The 22,376-nt window shown below is 40.4% G+C and overlaps 1 protein-coding gene across 1 annotated transcript in view; it reads right to left on the bottom strand.

Moving 5' to 3' along the window:
• Positions 1 to 22,376, bottom strand: part of NCKAP5 (NCK associated protein 5) — an 876,414-nt gene that overhangs the window by 4,838 nt on the left and 849,200 nt on the right. The window contains exon 15 of the mRNA XM_007465897.1: positions 1,678 to 1,992. Within this exon, the coding sequence (XP_007465959.1) occupies positions 1,678 to 1,992 (315 nt within the window). The remainder of the gene's footprint in view (positions 1 to 1,677; positions 1,993 to 22,376) is intronic.

The raw sequence follows: 22,376 nt of genomic DNA, 5'->3' as shown, positions 1-22,376 counted from the left end.
ACGCAGGCCTCTCACTGCTGCGGCCTCTCCCGTTGTGGAGCACAGGCTCCGGACGCGCAGGCTCAGAGGCCATGGCTCACGGGCCCAGCCGCTCCGCGGCATGTGGGATCTTCCCAGGCCGTGGCACGAACCCATGTCCCCTGCATCGGCAGGCGGACTCTCACCCACTGCGCCACCAGGGAAGCCCTCACTTTCCTTTTGTTCCAACTAGATCTCCATTCCTTAATGTTTAAAATGAGTAACCAATGGTCACAGAAAAGAGAAAAGCCTTGGAAAGCCAGCCCTGCCTCTGACCCACAGAGACAACATCTTAAGGTAGACAGGAAGCTTCGGGATGGACGGCACAAAAATGTCCTGCAGTGTTGACCTCACTCTCCACCGTATACTACTTTTTCTTTTACAACTATTCATGACAATCTAATTAAGACACAAAACTAAGAAAACTGGTGCACTGAATATTAGCAGCAAGATCAGAACAATCTCCTTCCTATCCCCTTCTTATGAAGCAATTCAAGGCTTGCAGTTTCTATTCAATTTGTTATAATGACAGTGTTTAATCATGGAGTCTGCTCGGCAGCCTGCCGCTGAATTGAGGTCACACATGTGACTAGTCAGGCATGGAGCACATAATCTATAACTACAATTTCGCCTCTGAATCTCTGGAGGCTGTGTCATTAATTAACAGTACGTTTATTTCAAAAATAATAAATGTCCCAGCCTTTTAAAATGTAGCCTTGGCTTGAAATAAGCAGAAGTTTGTGATGAAACATTCATGGCAGTTAGTATTACTGTATATGGAGGAAGAACTCAGCCATGGGAATAACCTAATCACATTGACTCACAGATGTTTAATGAAAAGTCTTCTTTTCTAATTTCTCAGAAGCCCATGGTATAATCTCTATTTGTGGTTGCTTTCTCATCATCAAATCATAAATGAAAGTCTTTAGAATTCTAATTCATATGCTTATGCATGTCATAAATGCACCATGAGGCACACAAGTTAAAAACTATTTAGTGTCATCCTGAGCTGCAATAAATATTTTTAATCTTGAGGGAACAGTGAAAAAACTTTGACCCTTAGCCTGGCCCTATCTTTAATCATGAAATCTTGTTTCCACTGACTGCAGCAAAGGATGGTACTTCTCAGTGGGAAGGCTCCCTCCATCCTGTTGTAGTTAACAGACAATCTACTGCTAATATATCAAACTACGTTTTTTATAGCTCAACATATAAATACATTTGAACGGGATAGGAATATGTCAGAAGACGTATGTTTCTGTGAGAGGGCAAAAAACATTTCAGCTAAATTTATGTCTTGGGCCTAGACTGGTCTATACTCAGAGTTAAGTTTTAAAAGACAAAATCTGAAGTCTACGTTGTATGGTTTTTTCTTTACCAATTTATATATCCATCTACCTGTGCTAACGTGCTTGTTTCCTTTATGTGTGTGTACACTCCTTAAATAATATGAGAGTAGATGATGTTTAATACTTGTTTTCTTTTTATGTTTTGGTTGAGGACATAAAGGGATTTCATGCATCTACATTTCCACTGGGCAGAGGTCACTGACTGACCTCCTGGTGGAAATCTTTTCTGCTGCCTGTTCTCCATTTTTGTCAGCAAGTGCATGATTTTAGTGAGCAAACAATCTCACTTGGAAGGTAACGGGCATTTTACCTGAGGAGGCTGGCTTGGGGAGGCAACTTTGAAGAGGTCGCATCCCTCTGGCAGTCATGATGGGGTCAGATGTGGAATGAACAATGGCGTTGTCTGCAGATCCCCGGCTGTCTGCAGAGGAAGGCACTTCTCGTTCAAGGGTCTGCGCTCTTATGGAAGAAGCTGCACAAAGGGCTGGCTGGAGAGACAGGAGGGGCTCAGTGTCATCGGGGGAGTCTGCTTGGCATATGTACCGTCCCGCTGAGCGATTTCCTGAGTCTGGGAGTGGGAAGGTTCCAATCCCACTGTCCAGTGTCCTCATCTGGCAGTTCGTTTCTAGACAGAGTAACATAGTGAGAATTAGAGACTGCTCACATAAAAGGAGAAAAGGATCATGGGCATTTGGATCTGGTCTGGAGGAAAGGGGATATCTAAAAGGAAGAAATACTCGTGAGGGTGTAGTAAATTTCCAGGGAATGGCATGAAACAGACATTTAATTGAACATGGAAATATTCCCTTAACATAATATGAAGTAAGCAGGTTAGCCATTACTGGCAGCAAGAGTCACATGTACATACGAAGTACATGGTTCTCTAGTTATAAGGGTAAAAGAACGGTCATTGGAGACCAAAAATTATTTTTGATCACCCTTATTTCAATTGGGAATCATATGACTTCAATCAATTAGGTAACATTTATTAACTGAAATAAGATGAGTAATGAGCACACATAACAAATTGAAGTGACGTCCTAACAAAGGCAGTTGTGCATCTCTTACATGAATTATCATCCACCAGCAGTTAATAAAGTCTCTGGCCTCTCCATTTGACTGAGGACAAGTAATTCACATACTATAAGGGTCATCCCCAAAGGTACTTCACTTATCATGTGGGCTTCCTATGACTCAACTGCCATCTGAGGTCTCACAGAGAAGATCATAGGGCCACTTTCTGTCTCTCCATCTACCTTCATGTAATGACAAAGCTCATCAGTACTCTTTGGATTTCTTGTCATTCCCAGGGCTCCCACTATTCCCTAAAACAAACCAAGTTGATTTCACCATATGTGTGCCTTATTCTGCCAATTACATCTCATCTTTAAAACATTTTATATCCAAGAAAAATACAATATCTGAAAAAATTATTACAGAATTAATTCCTGAAATGTGGTGTAGTTTATCTAAGCCAATGAGACAGCTTCCAAGATCCGTTTGTCACCCAAAAGTATCCTGTTTACACGATAATCTTAGAGTGAAACAGCCTTAGTAAAGTTTGTATTAGCATCTTATCAGTCTAGGACTGGGGAAGAGGCACAACTTAACACCGTGTTCGGCATGGTGGGGAATATAATAGACTATGTTGTGATCTTTGTATCAAGATGCTCAACAGCTAACATTTCAGTGGTGCTTGGGAGTCTGGTTTCTGCTAATAACTAATTGTGAGAGCCCTCCACATACGATCCTTAACCCCTCAAGGTCTCAGGTTCCTTACAGAGTTTCTGTGAGAATAAAGATATGTTCACTGTGGAATCTCTTGAATTTAGAATGACCCCTAGCACACCGCAGGATAGCTGAATGAAAGAAATAATGAATGATGACATATAAAAAACACTAGGTATATTTATTAGATTTCAGTAGATATCTGACAGGTAAATAGTTTATCCTTAAGTACCTTTCTCACACAATCTCATTTGATGCTCACCAATTAGTATCTGAACTTCAGAATTTGACCATTCCCCTACTTTTCTCCTCAAAACGTCTCTGCTCTGAGTACTAGAATTCTGGGAAATTCCTAATACTCAGGTGAAAACAAAGAGGTGGGGGTGGGTACAGAGTTAGCTTTTATAGGTTCTAGTAGGTTTGGTCCTTGGCTTTAGAAGCACTAGAAAGATGAAGTCCCTATCAAAAGAGAGGATTCAGTCTCCAAAGGGATATTTAGTAGGAAGATACAGATACCCTTTCTCCAGTATGGTGCCATTTAGCCATCTCATACGCCATCTGATCTCAAAGACTGATCATGGACTCCAGGAGCCCTGAGTCACGTGGCTATAGTCTGAGATCTTTCCCAGAACCACAAGGGCTAAGTTTTAGTTCCATTCACTTCAGGGCCTCCACCTGGTCAGCATTCCTCTCAACCAGCTTCCGAGATTATTCATTATCTTCTCTATTCATTTTCTCCTCAATTAAGCCGACTCAATTGCTACAAAATAGCCTTTTGGAGAAATAATCAGCTGTTTGCATGGGAAGGCAATGCCAGAAAAGAAAGATCTTCTTATTCAGAATTTGGTGTCCTTTCTTCATGTTAGCCTAGACATATGACACACCTCATATTTAACAATGATCATATGCTGTACTTGGGGCAATTCTAAATGTCTGAACTATTTCAGTCTCACACAGGAGTAAGTGGATCGGAATCGACCCAGTCTTCAGGGATGGGGATCAAAGATTCATGGGATGTAATAGCTGTGTCAGTCCCTACGTGCCCCAGGCTGCCTGCCGTAATAATTTCCTCCCAGCATCTCCAGGAGGCCTACCTCTGAACAAAAGAATGCTCAGCATGGCAACATTAGGGGTTCTTTTCCTTTTGTGAAAATGGATCATCAAGTTTGGCTGCAGCTAGGAGTTCACTGCTTTCTTTGTATCATCCCTTCATCTTCTCAACCTCAAAGCATAAGAACTCTCATTGCCATTTACAAATGAGAAATCATGGCTCAAAAAGGTAACTTGTCCAAGGCTATATGCTGTAAATAAAGAGTCTTGGATTTGAATCCAGACTTACATAAATACAGCAACCACGCTCTTAGCCACCAAGCTATACTGATTCTGCCAAAAATTTCAGGTAAATCCAGAAGTGGGGTGTGCTCTGTTAGCAGCCATTGAGGCAGCCTTGTGAGCTGAGAGTGCACAGAAGGGCCCCCTGCCTCTGGCCAGCGCGCCCAGCTTCTCCTATAGAACTGGTGCTGGCCCTGAATTCCAGCTGGTTCCCATGCTTCCCACCCTGAGGATGGAGTTAACAGTTGGCATTCCCGGCATCTGCACGGTTCCTGAGAACCACAATTGTCCGGTACCTCTTCCCCCACTCTCTTGGATCTCATCTGTAGACTCCCATGCCAGGGTTTTTCTGGCATTTATCTCATCTCTCTGGCCCTGGTGATAGGCACTGCCTGCAAAGGCAATCTTTTTTTTGGCTTTGTCTAAGAACTCTCTCCCCTATAGGTATTTTATGAGTTAATCCAGTCCCTTCAAATGGAGACTCAAAAAGCAAAGTAGGATTCTTGGCAACCTTTTCAGTGATTTTTCTGGGGAAAGGCCGCAGACACTAAAGCCCATGTATGTTGGCCTGGCCTGTAACACCAGGCAGGAAATAGGGCAGGGAGAAATCTGGGGTAGGAAGAAAGATAAAGGAGGTCTAACTCTGGTGCCCTTCTGAGGACACCAGCATTTTTTGGCATCTGCCCCTTTATACAATTTTCTTTCCCCTTCTTTCCCTCCACAATACTGTCATAATCAGAAGCTGGTATTCCTGAGTTCTTTGATCCTCTAAGAATTGTGTGCACTGACATTAAACACAGAAATCATCTGTTATTAAAGCCACCTTTTTATTTCTAAAAATTACAGATGCCAAATGCAGTGAATTTGAAGGACTCACTTGTAATACCTATGAAATGAGGTATGGACAGTCAGGAACTCAGACACCATATGCCAAGTTTCCCCCTCAAGCAGATTTCTCCAGAATGCATAAACCTTTGGAAATAGAGTTTATACTAAAAATGCTGACACCTTCTTTATGTAGTTTCTTTCAGGCACTATAAGTTTCTTACAGTTCATAAAAATATTGTCATCTGAAAAAATGTTAAGAGATTGTACTGTTGAAGTCAGTTTCTTTTCTCAGGGGATTATAAGAACTCACAAGATAATTGAATGGCCGTGATAAAGATAAAGTTCAAAGGGACAAGCCAGCCTTGCATCCAGAATGAGTTGACTCAGTTCTGACCTCACAGCATGTTTAAGTTCACATTGTGGCTGTGAGAACAGCTGTCAACAGGGCCTTGCTAATGAGTTCAAGGGTTGGATCACTAATGACTTCTCCTACCCTGATGACTTCTCGTCATCCCATTTGTTTTCTGTCTCTTAAGGTAAGTTCTCTCACTTATCACCACCAACAAGCCCCAGATGTTTCATGGGATGACTTACAGCAGTGCTTCCCAGTCCTTTTAAAGTTCTGGCACACATAGGAAATACACACATACAGCTCACTGAGGAACTCACCAGCTGCCCCAGGACCCCCGGCTACCTGAGAGCTGAGGGCTCAACATCTCAGCACACCTGGGGTCCGTTCAGGGCACGTCAACATGGTAGGGAATCTCTTCCTTACAGAATGGACTCAGGACCTCCTTTTCCTGTCACCTTGGATGCACTATCTTGCATACCTCCAGCAGGAAAGGAGATGGACAGCTTTGTAGTCTGTTAGCAGCTGACAGGAGAATTTTTAGGTCCTTCTTTTTTGGAAGGAATGTTGAGAGTGTTGTGTTAGGAATACTGTCTGGCCTCAGAGCTTCAGTAAAGAGGGATTTATTGTGCTTGAGAGGGGGGGGATGAGTCAGCGGGGGGTGAGCAGAGCAGCCAAGATGGGGGACGTTCTGCATGGGATGGTGGCAGCAAAGACATTTTGGAGAAACAGTTCAACCAGGGGTTTTTCAACTGTTAACTTAGGATGTGCAATACAAAATCCCCACTCAGCTCATCAGCGAGCATCAGCCCTCTGCTCCTGGACCAGGTGCCCCAGCAGGTGGCTTTAGGTTCCTCATGTGAAAATTAGATTATATAACCTCCATCACAGGGGCGCTCTGAGGACTAGCTACATAGCACATAATAAACATAGCACGATGCCTGGAACAGGTACACAGCTATTATTCAGAAAATGGCAGCAATTCTCAATATAAGTGTTATTAGACTGCTAGCAGCCTGGGGGCAGATTGGGTTTTATCCATCTCTTCAGAATTCCCACGTAAGCCTGTTCCTGACTCTACACTGCCTTTTTTCTACAGAATGGCAATTATATGCTAATAGAGCTGATGATAACTATAGGCTGAGAGAGTGCCTGATTTATTCGCCATCACCCACGCTCAGCACAGAGCCTGACACATAGCTAGCACGGAGTGTAATGAAAAAATAGGTGGATGAAATAAGCTCTCATCTTTAGAAAATTCTTCCTGAAATTAAATTGAATATGAACTTTTCCTTTTGAAATCCCAATCTGCTGTTTTTTTGTTCTCACTTCAGCAACCAGAGAAAACAGCTGACTTCCTTTTTCTGTGCAGTTATATTTCTCATACAGCCAGACTTCATTAATTCAGATAGCCAGGGGGGGATAAGATCATTCAGGATTATTGAATATTTTAAAGACAGGTTTCTTAATACTTCCAAGCCCTTAGAGCAAGGGTCAGTGACCAAGACGAAGGACAGTGCAGGGAATGTGGCTTTAGTATCCACCGTGGCCCCCGCCCCTACCTCAAAGCATCACTGGGCTGGAAGGTCCCAGGTCTGGCCTCATTCCTCCTGCTCTCATCCTCAGGGAGTGTAGATGCCAAGCTGAGTGCCGGCATCACGTTTAACATCAGCACGCATAGTAGCACAAGAACCAAGTTATCACAGAGGCAAGTTCCTGGGAGCCATTTGTAGTGAACAGATGAGATTACTCAGGGACTTCTTATATGTCCTTACACAAAACAGTGAGGTTTTTCTCTTTTAAAACAATTTGTTCTCTTAATTGGCTTCTTCTTGCATCTTCCAAATTTGTTTTATACTATTCATTTACATTGTAACACTATATTTGAAAGTAGCTGCAAAGGTTAAAGCTTATTTCCAGCACTGTTTCAGTTAATATAAATTTCCAAGTTAGTGCAATCTGTATTAGCACTGATTTTGAGTGCTTGGGAAAGGCCACTAACTCATTTTTTCCTCAGTCTTCTACAGATTAAAGTATCGCCACTTTTTTCTCACGGATCCTATCTCACAAATCTTTAATTGCTTGAATGTATAAACCAAAACTCTTGGTATTATTAATGTATCTGTCCATAGAGATTATTATATAGGACAGGCTTAAGCAAACCCGACTTGAGTTCCAAGTTAGTCTAAATATTCAGAAGAACGAAGAGAAAAGACAATAGGCTTCAGAGTTGGAAAGACTAGGCTTGACGATCTGCTTGGCTACCTGCTGGCTGTGTCACAACAAGGGAATTTTTAAACGATCCTGACATCACATAACCATAGCTCATTGGTAATAATGCTCATTACAAAGTAGGTACTCTGTAAGTTTCCAGAAGGGGTTGTCAAGGAGAGGTGAGGGCCCCTGCAGGTACATAATACACACACTGTCTGGAATCGAAGACAAACCAAACTTTCACGTGTGGGCAGTGTTCTACTGCAGCACCTGGGTACATTTCACTAAACAACTGCTCCGGTTATTTCCTAAGCAAGTGCCATGTGGCAACCATTTCCTTGGGGGTTACTTGATCACATCGTTATTGAACGATTATAAACATGGAGCAAAGTACTTGGAGTTGGTTGCAAGCTGCCTCATGTATAGAAAAGATGGAGTCTATTTTCCCAAGAAATCCATTTTGGAATAGGCACAGGAAAGGCTTTTTAAAAAGCTTAAGCAAATGATGTTTACCAATTATCCTTTGTTCACAGACTTGCTACATTCTCAGGGAATATTCCCAAATTAGTAAGCTCTGATTTTCAGTCTATCCTAAAAGGTTACACTTGCTTCTGTGCAATGACCTACCCTCTCTTATATATTCAAACTAACTAACTAACTTCAGTAATCACTGTTTTTGTCCCCTCTTCCGCACTCGTAAATCCTGGGAAAATGGAAAACTTTAAAACCCAAGCTCATTTTTACTTTGAGAACTTTAATCATACCTACAGAGTTTCAGCCCAACAAAATTTCAAATTGTGTTGAATGAGGACTCAACACAATTCACCAGCCAGAAAGAGCGACTCATGGGTGTTTAATAGTCATACCGTATTACTAACTGGCATACTTTCCTATAATGCAATTGGTTGTGTAAATAAGTCTTTGTATGAGTTCTCTGCAGGTTCCTAAACATCTTAAGCTATGTGTGGTATTGGCGATAGAAACTTAACTACAGATGGGAGAACAGATCTCTTTATTTGCACATCTTTCTCTTCATCTGTATGGCTGAAATAAGCTAAGAAAAACTAAGTCTGTTGCCAAAGCCACATCAATTAAATGTGGGTTATTCATTCTAAGCTTACCCTGTGGTTTTGTTAAAGTAGTCAAAAATGAGTATATTGGCTATTTATTCACAAACATCGGGTAACTTTTGACTGTGGCATTAAGATGACCGTCTGGAAGAGTAAATTCAATTTGATGGCTTCAGAATGCATGTAAATACTCAGCTTCTAAGTTCAAACTGGATTTAAGCTTTCGGAGATTTGAAAAGTATATAGGAGAATGTAAATATTTTCTAACCCTTGTGTTCTCTTTGACATAAAGAAAGACGCGAACTTTGGGGGTCTGGTACACTGGTACATAGGGAATAAATATGAGAAAAAATGAAGGGAGTTAATATGACAAAAATTTTTAAAAAGAAAAAAGCAGATCATAAAACTCCTTTGTCAAGGTGAAGGACAAGTTATTTAAACCAACATAAAAGACATGTCACCTCAGACTGGGTTGGTATCCTGTTAACCCAATATTCTGTCTGACAGTGGTAGCATCACATAAAATATTGTAGTGGGATGTGACTTAAGGATATAGACTGGAAAAGTTCAGAAATATGTTCCAAATGCCCATGCAGACCACGAATTAATAGAAATCCTCCTTAAATTTATGTAATTATTCATCTGGTATAAACCCTGAGGAAAAAATTCCTTAGGTTCGCTATAATACGTGCTTCGTCTTGTGACTGACACTAAGACAACATCTTCAAAGGTGTGGGGGATGGCTCTTGGTCTAGTATTCTGAGATTTGTTATGCAACTTTCCAAACCCTTCCTGATTTTACAAATTTTAATAATTATCTCTAGACTCTTATTCTTCTAGACTGAAAAATCTTGAGACCTTCACATAACTCCTTCACGTCTTGCTATGCCACTATGCCTGTCTTGTAAAACAGTCGTGAGATTTGTACGTGATATTTACTGTGATATATAAGAGTAGGCTAACGTGATCACTACAGTTGAAAAACCAGTATTTGCTTGACTTGGTCAGCTGGTCTACGAACAGACTTGGATCCCAGATGGCTACATCTTGTTTTGGGAGTCACCACTTCCAGGTCAAAGTCCTTGTTGAAGAGAATACAACATAGATTCCTCCCAATTCCTCACAGCGTGATGATTACCACTTAAACACTTTCCTATCCATATGTCAAGTCTTGTCCTCCTCAGCTATTTTTCAAATTGGAAAAAAGCCCACCCTTAATTTTATTAGCAAAACTTTCCAGAGTACCATAAAAATGTAGACCAACTATGGTTCCAGCCCTGATCTGTGTCCGTCATTTTGCTAATTGAAGAAATGCCAATTTATCTCTCCCTTTTGTTTCCTGTTATCCCTGCTCATTCTATATCCATGACAAAATGGTTCTATCCTCAAATTTTTTCCCCCAATCTAATGATAATCTAGCTATTTGCTTGTATCTTCTTTTAATCCACTTTCGTGCTGGTGCTTATGAAAGGTATATTAAAGGTCAAAACAAATGATGTGTACTGATTCTCCTTGGTCCACACACTTATTACATTCTCAGATCACATTCCCAAATTAGTAAGTCACAATTTCCCCTTAGAGAAGATACAGCATATTTATCCTAAAAGGTTGTCCTTGTATCTGTTCGATGATCTACCCTCTCTCTTAGCTTCACTCCATCTCTATCTGCCCTGCCAAAAGGAAGTGAAAAACTGAACAATTATCTGGTGAATCTGATAGACACAGATGACTATTATGGGTAAATCTGTTTCTCTAAATCTCTAAAATTCCATATCGGGTTTGCTGAATTATATGGACAACTGCCTCTGCTCTCCATTTTACCTGCCTGGATAACATCTGCTTTGATAAGGCAAGTGAGGGAAGGGAGGAAAGAAAATAAACTGGAGGTAAGCTGCGGCAGGAAGAGAGTCAAAACAGCTTTCCTTGGTAGGAAGCATATAAAAACAGAGAAGCATGAGGAGATTCAGATCTATCAATTTAGCAACACATAAAAAATTTATTAAAGATGTTTACAAGAGGTAAAACATCCTATGTATTATTAAATTTATTTATTTTATTTATTTTTGGCTGCTTTGGTTCTTTGTTACTGCGCGGCTTTCTCTAGTTGCGGCGAGTGGGGGCTACTCTTTGTTGTGGTGCACGGGCTTCTCATTGCAGTGGCTTCTCTTGTTGTGGAGCACGGGGTCTAGGCATGTGGGCTTCAGTAGTTGTGGCACACAGGCTCAGCAGTTGTGGCTCGCAGGCTCAACAGTTGTGGCACATGGGCTTGGTTGCTCCGCGGCATGTGGGATCTTCCCGGGCCAGGGCTCGAAGCCGTTTCCCCTGCATTGGCAGGTGGATTCTTAACCATTGCGCCACCAGGGAAGTCCTCCTATGTATTATTAACCTATTTTATTTATTTATTTAAAAAATTTTTATTTATTTATTTTTGGCTGCACTGGGTCTTTGTTGCTGGGCGTGGGCTTTCTCTAGTTGCGGCAAGAGGGCGTTACTCTTCATTGCGGTGCACAGGCTTCTCACTGCGGTGGCTTCTCTTGTTGTGGAGCATGGGCTCTAGGCACATGGGCTTCAGTAGTTGTGGCATGCGGGCTCAGTAGTTGTGGCTCATGGGCTCAGTAGTTGTGGCTCGTGGGCTCTAGAGTGCAGGCTCAGTAGTGGTAGTGCACAGGCTTAGCTGCTCCGTGGCATGTGGGATCTTCCCAGACCAGGGCTCGAACCCATGTGCCCTGCATTGGTAGGTGGGTTCTTCACCACCGCACCACCAGGGAACTCCCTAACCTATTTTTTTAAATTAAAATTTTATATACTCTAAAATTACAAATTATTTTAGTTTTCTTTTATTACTGTAATTATAGACATTTAATAAAAGACCCTAGAAAGATAAGAATTTAAAGCTCATAGATGTTTTTCTCCATTTGTCTCCATATTTATTCAATGTTAATGATTTTTCAAATTGTATGCGTAAAGGAAAAAAGCTTAAGTTTTCATACCCTGAAACTTTAAATAAAAAATTCACTTTAACATGCCTTACTTGCTTGGTTCAGGATTTTAATTAATATAAGTTAATCTATTTTAAGTGGATATTCAAGGATCATTTATTTTTCTTTTATGTGACTGTAGCTGAAATATGGGTGAAGAGAAGGCTGAAGTAGATATGAGCCTATCTTTCCATTTCAGCTGCCACTCTCCACTCTCCAATATTCCATGGTTGTTTCTACAGGAAGATAATAAAGGAGTAATGAAATCCAACAGACCAAAGGATATGAATATGGGCAAAAATATAGAGAGATATTTGCTTCTGTCCATTAATGACTAACTGTAACAGGAACAGCATATACTGTTAACCACTGTTTTCAGACATTAGACAACAGGCAACATAAAACTTGATCTCTGACTCAAGGAAAACAAATGAAGCGAGCTCTATAATCTCTGTAGCCAACTGTCCGGTGATGGTTTCCAGACTGAAACACTGAGAGAAGAAACATGAACAGAGTCTGGAGGGCCTGCTGAATTCAAGAAGATGTAAACACAGGCGTGTGGGTGGGGTAGGGAAGGGGCTGTCTAGGCAGCTAGAACTTGCAGGGCTATGTATTGCAAAGAAATGATAACAGCAGAGGTTTCGCTATAGTCTTCCGCTGTGTATTAACCTGCACATGCATGAGGTGAAATGCATGGGGTCAGAGAAGCAATGACTATGAAGCAGTAGAGGTTGAATCATTTCTTGAGCTCACATAAGGCTGAAAATAGTTTGTATTTCCACCATCCAGAGACGATAGGCCTCCCAAAACATGGACCACACGGTACAGTCCTAAGATGGGTCAAGCCATAGTCGTGAGGCTAAATTATTCCCAGAAAAAAGGTTCCCTTGAATTTGTCATGACAAAACATAAAAGGAAGCCTTGAAAAATGAAAACAATCTGCAAGTAACTTAAATGCACCTCAAAATAAAGAACAACAGTCTTTACAGGAATACAGTGAAATCTAGTACTCAATAATGTAAAATTTACAATCTCTGGCATCCGATTAAAAATCACCACCAGGCATGAAAAGAAGCAGGACAATATGATCCATATTCAAGAGAAAAATTAATCAATAGAAACAGACACAATAATGAGAGAGAATGAAATTAAACAAGAACTTAAAAATATTGTAGATGTCACAACTATGTACAAAGATATAAAGTAAAATTTGAACCTAATTAGGAAATAATAAAATAATAAAAATACACAAATGGACATTGTAGATAGGAAAAACTATATTTAAATTTAAAAATACACTATACAGAATTAATAGTAGATTAGCAGAGATATTAGATGTAGCAGGAAGAAAGATCAGTGAATTTTTAAACATTACTAAATAAATTATCCAAAATAAAACACATAGAGAAAAAAGACTTAAAGAAATAGACCATCAGTGACCTGGATGTCAATATGAAATGGTCTAAATATGTATAACTGGAGCCCCAAGGAAAGAAAAGAGAGAAAGGGGAAAAAAATTATGTGAAGTAATAACCAAAAATGTACATATATGATAAAAAACTATAAACCTCAAATCCGAGAGACTCAATGAACCTCAACCTGAACCAACATAGGGAAAACGACATTTAGGCTCATCATAATCAAACTACTGAATATCAGTGATAAAGACAAAAATCTTAAAAGCAACTGAGAAAAAAGATACTTTACAGAACAAAGATAAAACTGACAGTAGAATTCATGTCAGAAACTACATAAGCCAGAAGAGAATGAAATAACATCTTTAAAGTCTTGAGAGGGAAAGAAACAAAACAAAACCTGTCAACCTTTTAAAAATTAATTCTAATTAATCAACTTTTCAACTAATTTAATAACCAAGAAAAAAATATATGCTTTTCAAACTAACAAAAGCTGAGAGAATTCATTGCCAGACAATGTTTAGTGTAAGATATTAGGGGAAGTTTCACAAGCAGATGAAAAATAGGTATCAGGTAGAAATCTGGATGTATACAATAGAATGAAGAATGCAAGAAATATAAGTATATGCTATATAAAGTGTATTTTTCTTATTTTTTAATCTGTTTAGGAGATAATTCACTAAAGCCAATATAAAAACATATTGCAAGCTTTCTAACATACGTAGAAGTAAAATATACAATAGCATAAAGGGTGAGAGGGGTTGTAAGAAAGTAATCTGTAACGTAGATAGATACATTACAGATAGACTGTGCTAAGGTAAAGATGTAGTTAAATTACATTTAAACATTAGTTCAATCACTAAAACAAACCAAAAAAAAAAAAAAACTAAAATCTAAAACACGCACTAAAACCCAAAGATGTATAGCTAATAAGGTGCAAATGGAGATAAAGTGGAATCATAAAAAATTCTCAGTTCAAAAGAAGGCCGAAACAGCCCCAGAGAACAGGGGGACACAGGCTCCCTGGGGACAGCTCCTAGAGAAAACATTTAAAAGAAATTGTGGGTGACCTGATGCATTTGATTATGTGGAAAATAATATTGAGAGGGGCCTTACAATTTTGTTGGAGAATTTGGAATCAATGATCAGCACATAGGAGCCTAAGATAATTGGGAGAAAATGTCATTATTAATGCTAGAAAAAAGTCTAAGCTGTACAAGAAAGGAACTGGGATCATATTACACTCTAAGTAGTATAATTAGTTCATCAGTGAACAGTATTTACATAATCATAAGGGTATAGACCATACATATTAAGTTAACCAAAATCTCTAATACAATTTTCTGGAAGAAATAAGGGAAGAAGAATGGGTCAAGAATGCAAATTCATCATCTCTCATGATAGAAAGTCAACAGATAAGTTTACATTTTCAAAAACTCAAGAAATGGCAGTGTAGGTTTATCGTCTCAGAATGTGGAGGTGCAAGGCCGAAAGAAATAGCTGAGAGACTAGAAACTAGCTGTAGGCTGTAGGGCCCAAGGCTGTAAGGATTGGAGCAGAGAAACCTGTTTTTATTACAAGACTTAGAGAATTGTTTAACTTTTAAAAATAGATTAAAAATAAAAATTAAATTACCAGTGCAGAAACAAAATCCAAAAAACAGAAGCAGGCAGACAAAGAGGCAAACATATAGAGAACAGATGGGACAAATAAAATACATAGTAAGATGGTAGATCGAAACCCAACCATGTAGATTACATTAAATGGCCTAAATATCCCAATTAATAGGCTGAGATTGTCAGATTTGGTTTTTAAAAAAATCAAGACCCAATTATATGCTGTTTATTAGAAATCTGCTTTATTTTATTTTTTTACCATTACAAGGGTTTAATAAGATGTAATACACATAATACATGTGAATGCAAATAGCACATTGCCTGGCAGCCAGTGAAGTTTTAGTAAATATGGTTGCCATGTGTCTGGTTTTAAACCAGACAGTCCAGTATTTGAGTTTTCTTTCTGAGAAATAGATTAAGAAAAGACCAGACATATAAATGTAAATATGAGTAAGTGCTATTATTACTACCATGACATGTCTTATGCATGAATAGTGGAGCTTCCTCTCACTAGGACAGTTTGCCACGAGGAATGACAGAGAGCACACTACGCAAGCCATGCTTCAAGCGCCACGACGTGGGAGAGCCCAGCACACACTTTGCCAAGTACCAAATTCCACTGCCATTGTGAGCCAGGTGCGAGGGGAGGGCCCCGCAGTTTTTCTCAATGTTTCCTTTAACAGGTACAATTCCTAACTGTGTTTTATCTCATCTCCTTGTGGTCCTTTTCAGTAAGAGATATTTGGCAGTTTCTTTTTTTCTTTTTTTTAATTTAACATCTTTATTGGAGTATAATTGCTTTACAATGGTGTGTTAGTTTCTGCTTTATAACAAAGTGAATCAGCTCTACTTATACATACATCCCCGTATCTCCTCCCTCTTGCGTCTCCCTCCCACCCTCCCTATCCCACCCCTCTAGGTGGTCACAAACCACCAAGCTGATCTCCCTGTGCAATGCGGCTGCTTCCCACTAGCTATCTATTTTACATTTGGGAGTGTATATATGTCCATGCCACTCTCTCACTTCATCCCAGCTTACCCTTCCCCCTCCCCGTGTCCTCAAGTCCATTCTCTACATTTGCGTCTTTATTCCTGTCCTGCCCCTAGGTCCATCAGAACCATTTTTTTTTCTAGATTCCATATATATGTGTCGGCATATGGTATTTGTCCTTCTCTTTCTGACTTACTTCACTCTGTATGACAGACTCTAGGTCCATCCACCTCACTACAAATAAGTCAATCTTGTTTCTTTTTATGGTTGAGTAATATTCCGTTGTATGTATGTGTCACATCTTCTTTATTCATTCATCTGTCGATGGACACTTACGTTGCTTTCATGTCCTGGCTATTGTAAATGGTGCTGCAATGAACATTGTGGTGCATGACTCTTTTTGAATTATGGTTTTCTCAGGGTATATGCCCAGTAGTGGGATTGCTGGGTCATATGGTAGTTCTGTTTTTAGTTTTTTAAGGAACCTCCATACTGTTCTCCATAGTGGCTGTATCAATTTACATTCCCACCAACAGTGCAAGAGGGTTCCCTTTTCTCCATACCCTCTCCAGCATTTACTGTTGGTATATTTTTTGATGACGGCCATTCTGACCGGTGTGAAGTGATACCTCATTGTAGTTTTGAAGAAATGTGCTTTAAATACATTCATGGGTCAGAATATTCAATATTATTCAGATGTCAATTCTCTCTGAATTGATCTATAGATTCAATGGACTCCTAATCAAAGCACTATCAGGCATTTTATAGACATTGAGAAACTGATTCTAAAATTATTTAGAAATGCAAACATTTTATTAAAAAGTAAAACACCGTCTGAAGACTGACAGTACACACTACCTGAATTCTATTTGGCTACAGTAATCAAGAGAATGTGGTATTGGGTAAGGATTTGCATATAGATCAATGGAACAGAACACATTCCAGAAACAGACTCACAAATATATTGTCAACTGTTTCCTGACAAAGATGACCAGGTAATTTAATAAGGGAAAGATAATACTTCAACAAAGGATACTGGAAACACTGAATATTCATACGAGGAAAAATGAACCTCACCTCTTTCCTTATACCATACACAAAAATTAATGCATAGACTGAAACGTTAGAGCAAAACCCATAAAAATTCTAAAAGAAAACAAAGGAGAACATCTCTGTGACCTTGGATTAGGTAGCAATTTCTTAAACAGAGTCAAAAACATGGATCATAAAATTTAAAAAAAATAGTTAAACTTGATCAAAATAAAAAATGTTCTCTTCAAAAGTATTGTTAAGAAAATTAAAAGGCAAGCAACAGGCTGGAAGAATACAGTGAAGTTATTTCTAATAAGGGATTTGGATACAGAATAAAAAGACCTCTAATAAAATAATAAGGCCAAGCAACTCTACCAAACTGAGGAAAAAATTTGAATGCATATGTCACCAAAGAAGATACATGGATGGCAAATGAACACAGGAAAAGATGCTCAACATCATCAGACATTAGGGGGATGCAAATTAAAACCACAATGAGATATCACTATACTCCCCTAAAAGTGTCTAAAATTAAAAAGACTAAGAATATCAAATGTTGGTGAAAATGTGGAACAAGATGAATTCTCATACACTGTCGGCAGGGATACAGAATAGTAAAACTACTTTGGAAAACAGTTTGGCAATTTCTTCTGAAGTTAAAGATACACCCATCATGTGACCCCACAATAATACTGTTACCCAAAAGAAAAGAATATATATCCACCCGAAGACTCATATATACAAATATATATGGCGGCTTTATGCATAATAGCCCAAATTGGAAATAACTGAAATGTCCATAAGCTAGTGAATGGATAAATAAATGTGGTACATCCATGCAGAGAAATGCTTATCAGCAATAAAGCACACGTGTGCGTGCACATGCACACACACACACACACATACAACTGAGGATACAGATAACAACACGGATGGTTCTTAAAACCATTAGGCTAATTAAAAGGGGCCAAACGCCAAATACTATATACTGTATGATTAGTTCCATTTACATAAAATTCTAGAAAAGGCAAAACTATAGTGATACCAAGCAGATCAGTGGTTACCTGGGACTAGTGGTGTTGAGAGAGGTTCAGATGTAAAGAGGCATGAGGGAATGTTTTGGGGTGATTAAAATGTTATATATCTTGATTGTGGTAGTGGTTATACAAGGATATGCATTAGTCAGAGCTCACTGAACTGGACACTTGGAATGGGTAAATTGTATTGCATATAAATTACAACTGAATATACCTGATTTTAAATATTATGCGCCCAACCTGCCAATAAAGATTTATTGAAATCCGAAAGTCTAAGCAATCCTGGTTGAACATGGCTGAACAGAGGAACTGGGCTTTCGCCATGTAAATCTTGAATAACCTTTAGAGGCATTAGAAAGTGATGTTGACGAGGGAGGGTCTTCAGGAGTCACTAGGAAGCAACACGGGAGCTAGTCCTTAATCCCAGATCCAGGCAGCACACACAAGGCTTCGTGTGCTCCGTCGTCTTTTCAACAATCTTGGGAAGTAGCTACTATTATCCCCATTTGGTAGAAGAGGAAGCAAAGCTCTGAGAGGTGAAGATGGTGATTGGACAGAGTGCAAGTCCAACTCCAAAGCTCATGTTCCCTCTACTCATCAACCTGTCCCCCAGTAGGGTTGGAGACCTGCAGTATCAGAGAACCTGCCAGGGACTCTGTAGCCCAGCACTTCTCCAGCTTGGGGTGTGGTGCCTAGACCCCTGGCTTCCCTGGCTGTGTCCCCCAGATTCCTTTGCAGCAAGGGTCCTTAAGGAGCAGAGCCACTAAATCGTGACTGCACCAGCAGCCTAGGCATGGTCTGTGCCGATGCACTTGACCTTCATCACACCTCCTATTTCTGCAGCATAACATTTGCTGACCGCTTACTGAAGGGCAAACACTTTGCTTGCATCAGGTTACTATGCAATATGCAATGGACACATTTTACATATGAGGAAACTGAGGTTTAAGGAGGTTAATAAAGTTGCCCATAGTCATACAGCTACACGTAGGAGAGCCAGGGTTTGGACCAAGGTCTATATAAGCCACAAAGCCTGCATGCTTGACTACGACGTGATTCCAGTACTGTCTTCTGTATTCAGTTTACTGAGCACTCTGAATCAGTGAGGATGCTTTTGGAGGAAAGTGACGCATTAAATAGTATGTATTAGCTCACGGTCCAGAATTAGCGCTAGCTTCAGGGCTGCCTTAATCTAGGCCCTTTGCTTCCCTTTCCCTGCGGTTCTCTTGACTCTGTGCTGCTTCTGCGTCTCAGCTTTATCTTCATGTTGGTAGGAGTTGGCTGGAACAGCCCCATACCAGTCAGCTCTACACTCCCAAGACTAGAGGGAAAGAGAAGCTGACTCTATGTGATTCTCTCCGAACCTCCAAACACCCTGTCCCCTGACAATGAGTCAGATGAGGTCACAAGCTCACTCTTGGACCAATCCATGTCACTGGCTCCAAAGACTAGAGGGAAAGAGAAGCTGACTCTATGTGATTCTCTCCGAACCTCCAAACACCCTGTCCCCTGACAATGAGTCAGATGAGGTCACAAGCTCACTCTTGGACCAATCCATGTCACTGGGAGGATGCCACTCAGTGAGTGACTCAGGCCTGGGTTCTAATTACTGGCAAGGACAGTAACCACGACTGTCCTAATCACCTGGTACCCCTGGAGACAAATACTGGGGCACCAACCATAACATTTGCTACATTCCTTCTTAGTCATTATTTCAATGGAATTGTACAGCAATGCTATGTTTCAGTGATCATTTCCATTTTACAGATGAGAAAACAAGTGCACAGGGAACAGATGTCTCTCGGGGACATGAGTAGATATGCAGCAGCCAGGATTCAAAGTCAGGGCTTCTAACTCCAAGGCCAGAGCCCTTTCTACTACTTGGCAACTACTATGACCTTAACCCATGCTTCCGCTTCAGACCAAATTCTAAGATGCTGCTGAGAATATATTCATCTTCTAGGGTCTCTCTTCTGGTATTTATCATCATTTTTTCCTAATTCAATAACCAGTTCATTATGGACTCCAGTGAGCCATTTATAACCAAGTTAGGAGGCTTTTTTTAAAAGCACTTCCCTTCTAATGAGGTTTTATAGCTATCATTTAAAATAGTCTGATGTACCTTAAAACCTATTTAGTGTGATGTAACTTTCTTATCTTTTTCCTCTCCAATCCCACTTTTTCAATAAGCTCGTCTTCAAAAATATACTGTCCTTTTCAAATTCTTTTTTCACATCTACCTTCAGTATGCTATCAAACCGTACCCCCAGGCCTTCTGTTCTCACCACCTGTATTCATTCTCCAAAATGGACCTAATAAGGAGTCTCTGGCCTTTGGGCTTATAAAGCAAGAGGGTCATAAAGGTAGCATCTTTTTCCCTTAAAAGATATGTAAGAGAAATTACACTTAGCTACATAGGGCAGTGTTTCATCTAGAGTACCAACAGGAATGGCAATAGACAACTGGCCCACATATGACTATGGCTTTGGTACCTAACAGAGCCCCAGACGCTGGGGAGTCTGGGGAGTCCCTGGCACTTGGGGCCCAGCTTACATTTAGAATGTGCAGCCATGAACTTCACATCCTTTGATTTTCCCAACAATCGTGAGCTGAGTTGGGGAAGACAGAAACCAGTACGTCCAGTCTACAGATATGGAAACCAAGACAAAGATTTGCTTAATTAATAAAGGACAAAACTGTAACTGAAACTTAAGTATCCTGGTTCCAGGATCAATGCCGTTTATGCTGCATTATTTTGATTCCTGAAAAGTTAAGCAAATTGTGTAAAAAATGTGAAGGCTCAGGAATTAGTTTAGTACCGCTGACCCTGGATTTTAAGTGTGAATCTTATACATATTTTGCCTTTTCTGTGGTGTTCAGGAAAAGTAAACAAGACTTGACAGAAAATCTGATGAGTAGCAGTAAACATTCAGACCCAAGGTCAATATATAAAAATTCAAAAGATGTTATCAAGAATATACATTGGTACCATCTAAGGGCATCTGTCATAACTTGGCCTTCCAACAGAAAGATATTATCATCGCATGTTGAATAATATTGAACGTGCTGTTGATTCTTTAGAAACTGTGTACCTCTTGAAGATAAGAAGAAGGAGGTAAAAGAGGCATCAAAGAAGAGTCTCATTTTTCTAAATGTGAAGACTTGGGAGTACAGTCATAGAAGGGCTCCTAAAATAAGGAGCCAAGTGAGAGCACTGGGGAAAAATCATCATAGGAAAGTAACCATAGGAAGTAACCATAGTAACCATAGGAAGTAACCATAGGAAGGAGGAGGTGGAGAAGCCTAATGGAATCATGATGGTGGAGGCCATATGGGAAATATCTAGAGCTCAGGTGGGAGATTTTGGTTGTAAACACAGTTGCTGGGGAAAAGGGAAGGAAAGCTATGACAGACGGCATTGTTGAAGGAGGGATTAAGGCGGAAGCCAAAGGCAGCTGAGAGAACTCAGGATGTAAAGGATGAAAATGTCTCTGGCGAGCACAAGCAAGTCAGGAGACACTCAGCGATCCCTCTGGGCCCTCCCTTTTCCCATCTGATGGGGAAAAAGTCAGGGATGGAACAGACTGAGGAGAGCAGGGCAGAAGCTGAGAGGGTCTCTCCGTGGGGTCCTGAGGGTTGCAGCCCGATGGAACATGCAGAGCTTCAAAGGTTTTTGCCAGCTAGATCTGCTTCAATATGCAGGGGAAGGAGAAACTTCGGTCTGAACAACACAGCTCAACTCATCTGTTTCTGCAGAATGCATCTTAGCTCCTATCCATATGCCTGCAGAATATCACCCTGGAAGTGAAATCTATTATCCTTGTAAATTCACTAATGGGTGTGGCTTATCGTGAAGCAAGGCACGTGCCCCACTGCCTCTGCCTGTTGCTACTCCAAAGCTTCTGTCATCCTGGGACACTTCACTCAACTCAGCAAGGTTCCCATGCTTGATGCGAAGACTGTCTGGCGTCAGGGATCCCCGTGCAGTGAAGGAAGTGGAAGGGGGTCTGTGGATGTCACTCTTAGGTGTTGCTTTCTCCTACAGAGGTTAGTGCACAATGGGAATTTCTCCATGCAGAGTGGATCGTCTTTCTGCCTGGCAGTTTCATTACAACATTCCATACAAGTTATATCTGTACATGATGACCTGGCACAAATTCAGCACAGCAGCCCACCTATTGTGGAGTCCTGGACAGGCTAGTTTGGGTAAAAGAAGGCCATTTAACACGGGTCCCCTAGCAGCCCAGTCTTCTTGCAGGGCACAGCCACATGCAAATTGTAAGGCCCATTAATTGTCATCCATGATTCTGGCCACTCAGCACAATCACCTACATGGGAAGCAACTCCCCCTGACTTCAGCGGGAGCGTCTCTACCCTCTGAAGCCACTGTTTTTGGCTTGCAAGGAGGGTTGCTCTAAC

The sequence above is a fragment of the Lipotes vexillifer genome, unplaced genomic scaffold (assembly GCF_000442215.2).
Source record: "Lipotes vexillifer unplaced genomic scaffold, Lipotes_vexillifer_v1.1 scaffold535, whole genome shotgun sequence".
NCBI lineage: Eukaryota > Metazoa > Chordata > Mammalia > Artiodactyla > Lipotidae > Lipotes > Lipotes vexillifer.
Note: the sequence above shows the minus strand (reverse complement) of the source record. Positions and strands in the feature narration are given on the sequence as shown.